At 43.5% G+C, this 4,303-nt stretch overlaps 1 protein-coding gene across 1 annotated transcript in view; it reads right to left on the reverse strand.

The window, feature by feature from the left end:
• Nucleotides 1–3,455, reverse strand: part of LOC109472021 (circumsporozoite protein-like) — a 7,874-nt gene extending 4,419 nt beyond the window's left edge. Inside the window, exons 1-2 of the mRNA XM_019771593.1 lie at nt 3,316–3,455; nt 2,918–2,982 (exon numbers count right to left, since the gene is read on the reverse strand). Coding sequence (XP_019627152.1) covers nt 2,918–2,982; nt 3,316–3,455 — 205 coding nt within the window. The remainder of the gene's footprint in view (nt 1–2,917; nt 2,983–3,315) is intronic.
• Nucleotides 3,456–4,303: the final 848 nt, after the last annotated feature.

Below are 4,303 nucleotides of genomic sequence, written 5' to 3' on the forward strand. Positions count from 1 at the left end.
TGACCGATTAAAGATAAGATATATTTCCTGCAGACATGGTCTAGAGGTAAAAATAGATTGGCCTGACCTGCCAGCTGGAGGTATAAACAAAAACACTCTGTACCAATTTGGGGTCAAACAGACCATCCTATTATGAAATAGGGGTGAAAATGTGAAAATCCTTTTAAATAAGCAATGCAAATCTACGACAACCTGCTAATGCACGCTAAAACGCAAAGACAATCAGCGTCTACCCACATACCAAAAATGATCGCCAACCATCCACCGGGTTCTGAGATCATTCAACGCAAACAATCTGACATTGAGATAGCAATTCCGGTTCAAAGCAAACAGCTAGGGGGCCCAAATTTACATCAGTAAACCATTGTAACCACAACTACATGCTACCTTAGCATCGCACACACAGGCCAACAATAGAATAAAAAATTAAACTGCAGTACCAAGGTCAATCACCAGGTGCTCAAAGTCAACTACACAATCTCCAAGGCCCCATCCATCAATCTGCCAAATATCATACAGTTCCTTCTCACCGATCTTCAGATATCAGACCAAACATGAAACGGAGTAAAAACAATACCCCCCATTTACATGGAGGGTAATAACTCAATCAACAAAACATACTTTTAGTTTTACAGTAGTGTGTGTAAACAGTAAATCGTATGTACATGTAGACTATTGTCATCAAGCAGTAGTGGTGGACTGGGATGTAGATGTTGGGATCCCTGTGTACAGGTGATGTCATTGCAATTGGGTCAGTATCAGTAACGTCTGACTCTTTGTAACAAGTTATCCGGGATAACGTGTAGCTGAAACCGATTAAACAACTTCACCTTCATAATGTACATTTCGACCAACATTACAAAAAAAGACCCGAAAAAGAGAAAGCCGTGGACATCCTCCCTTAATAAAATCGTTCGTGGTTTTGTTTTCTTTTTGTGTATTTTTGTCCCTTATGTTGATAAAGGTATTTTGAGTAAGTTTTACCATAATGATACAATCTATCTTGAATATTAATGATTTTGTTGTGGCATATTGTTGTTTTGATGGAAGAAAGGGGTATGGAGCACATTGTGTTAGGAGGTGTTCTTATCTACATATGCCACCTATCTGACCCCATTCCGTGCTAATGATGACCCAAGCGGCGTACTGCTGTCTGGTGTTTCTATGCGATGCTCATTCCCATAGTCTGCTTACTTTAAGAGATAACATACATTGCCTGTAGGCTCCACATGCCTATGAATAGACTTATATTAAGGTTAATGACCTGCCAGAACAACACTCTATTATATAAATAGTGGGTGTGAAATAAACTTTTTTTCCAAATTACATTCTAGACCTACAACAACCTGGTAATGTACATGCGTTAAAACGCAAAGGCACGTATCAAAGATTGTCGCAATCTATCCAGCGGTTCTTGAGATTATCATTACGTCCAAACAACCAAAAATCAAATAACGGTGCAGGTCCAAAGCAAACAGCTAGGGGGCAACAACTATATGCTCCTCGTATAACATCACACCCATAGACTATTCAGCGCCAACGATCTCCAAAAAAAATTTCTTACTGCAGTACCAACGTCAATCACCAAAATCAACCAATACGATTTTCTATACCTAACCGACCCACCTGCCAAATATCATCGAATTCCGTCAGATAAGTTATACACCAAAACATTATCCAGACTGAAAACAATACATTTTAATGGAGTGTAAAAAATCCAATACAGCGGAAGTATACTGAGAGAACTTGAAGCTCAGATTATGGATCATAAAAATGTTTGAACTTTGTTGTAACTCTAATGAAAACTCTAATGTGATAAGACAATTCATATTAATATTACTTGTTTTAAACTTATATCAAAACATTCCTTATTTTATAAGTAGTAGTCAATATCTGTGTCGTCTTCGTGGGTGACCTTAAATAAGCATTTGCGACATTACCGGCGCGTTCTCGAAAACGACGACATTGAATCTGTATGGTGCGAAATAACAAAATTCAATGTTAGTCTCCTGATTAACTGCACATATAGACCACCCTCAGCAGATGACACCTTCTTTGACATTTTTGATTCACAACTCCTTAGAGCCACAAATCATTCACAGTCTGTAAAGCTTATTTTGGGTGACCTTAACTCTAAGAACTGTAACTGGCTAATTAGTAATATCACAGACAACGCCGGGCGTCAGCTGGAAAACATTCTTCTGGGCTATGGACTAGAACAAGTGATTCACGAGCCCACCAGGGGTGGAAACTTACTGGATCTGATCATCACTTCCCAACGAGTGTTGTGCAACCGAACTGGTACCATGGCACCCCTCGGGGACTCGGATCATCTAACTACTTTTGTAACACTGAACCTCAAGGCTACTCGGCCCTGTGGAAGAAGGCTAGTCTGGTTGTATAACAAAGCAAATTTTGAATCACTCTGTGAAAATCTTAACAATGCCCCCTGGAATGTCAACCTTGTCTATGATTCAATGGATGATGTCTGGGATTCCCGGGATTCTATGTTCATTACAATATGCAAACAACACATTCCTCATAAATTTGTTTCTCAGAAATCTGGAAAACCTTGGATCGCCGGCAATAAGGACATTAAAAGTGCGATACGCAAAAAAAATCGCCTACACTCCAAAGCAAAAAAGAAGGACACTCCAGAAGCAAGGTCACTCTACAGAAGCCAGAGAAACTTGGTCACTGCCTTAACAAGAAGAGATGAAGATACTTACATCAAGGAGGTCTTGGAGGACGTCGAAGGTGGAAACACAAGACGGTTCTTCAAGTACACCAAGACGGTAATAGGGCAAGCCTCGACGGGATCCCGGGAGTACTCAGACTGGGGACAAACATCATTGACACACCAAAAGAAAAGGCTACAGCGCTTAACGACTCTTCTTTTCACAGCAGACTGACCTACCTGGCAGAGATGACTCCCCTGCCACCTTTGTTCTACCCGTCTCTCCTGTGACACTCTTGGAGTCGCTACAAGTAACAGAGGACGGAGTTCGTCAACAACTTCTCAGCCTAATGGTTGGAAAGTCTTGTGGACCTGACGACATTACACCTAACCTTCTACGGCGAGTGGCAGATTCCATCTCTGTGCCACTAACCAACTTGTTCAACATGTCACTCTCGCTCGGGCAAGTCCCTTCCAGATGGAAGGAAGCCAACGTAACACCAGTCCACAAAGGAGGTAGCCGTCACGCTCCTAACAATTACAGGCCAATATTCCTGTTGAACATCATCCCAAAAGTTCTGGAAAATCTTGTGAATAAACGCCTGATGGAGCACATCCGGCCCATGCTTACCACGCACCGAAGTGGATTCCGAGCGCATGATAACACGACCTCCAGTTGGTCCGACTTGTTGACGAGTGGACGAAAGCCATTGACAAAGGAGAAGTGGTAGGTTGCGTCTTCCTGGACCTGCGTAAGGCTTTCGACAAAGTCTGGCATGGCGGCCTCTTCGCCAAACTAGAAGGATACGGAATCCGTGGGCCTATGCTGGACTGGGTTTACAGCTACCTTACAGATAGACGTCTGAGGGTGGTTGTCCAAGGTGCAACATCTGACTGGAAGACCCCCCTCGCTGGCGTCCCACAGGGCTCCTTACTTGGACCTACACTATTCATTTTATACATAAATGACCTGCCTTCCAACTGTGCAACATGTGAGGCGAGCCTGTTCGCAGATGATACCTCGCTCACAGCAGCTCACCGCTCCATCACAAACGTCGTAGACTCACTGAACAACGACCTGGCCACTGTATCAGACTGGTTACAGTACTGGAAACTAGAGGCCAATTGTAAAAAAATGCAAAGTAATGTTTATTTTTTTATTTACTAACCGTCCGCTCCCACCTGTGATTCCCCCGGTCATTCTAGCCGGTACTACTTTACAGGTGGTTCCCAGCCACAAACACCTGGGTGTGATCCTAACCAACAGACTAACTTGGTCTTTGCATGTCAACGCTACAACAAACAAGGCAAGAAGAACTGCCGGGATGCTCTGTGCGCTACGCAAAAAGTTACCCCAGAACATCCTGCTACAGCTCTACAAGATCATGGTAAGACCTGTTCTGGAATATGCGGACATTCTATGGGCAGGTCTCACACTGCGTGACCAGAGACTACTCGAAGCTGTCCAGTATCGCTCAGCCAGAATGATCAGTGGCCACCATGGCATTCCGTATCCGTCCTACCGTTCCGTCTACTCTCAGTTACGTCTCCCATCTCTTACCTTTCGCCGGAAATTTCACACTCTGACTGCCCTCCATAAGCTGATGAACGGACACTACCCCCCCC

The sequence above is a fragment of the Branchiostoma belcheri genome, unplaced genomic scaffold (genome assembly GCF_001625305.1).
Source record: "Branchiostoma belcheri isolate BF01 breed outbred unplaced genomic scaffold, Haploidv18h27 scaffold261, whole genome shotgun sequence".
Classification (NCBI taxonomy): domain Eukaryota; kingdom Metazoa; phylum Chordata; class Leptocardii; order Amphioxiformes; family Branchiostomatidae; genus Branchiostoma; species Branchiostoma belcheri.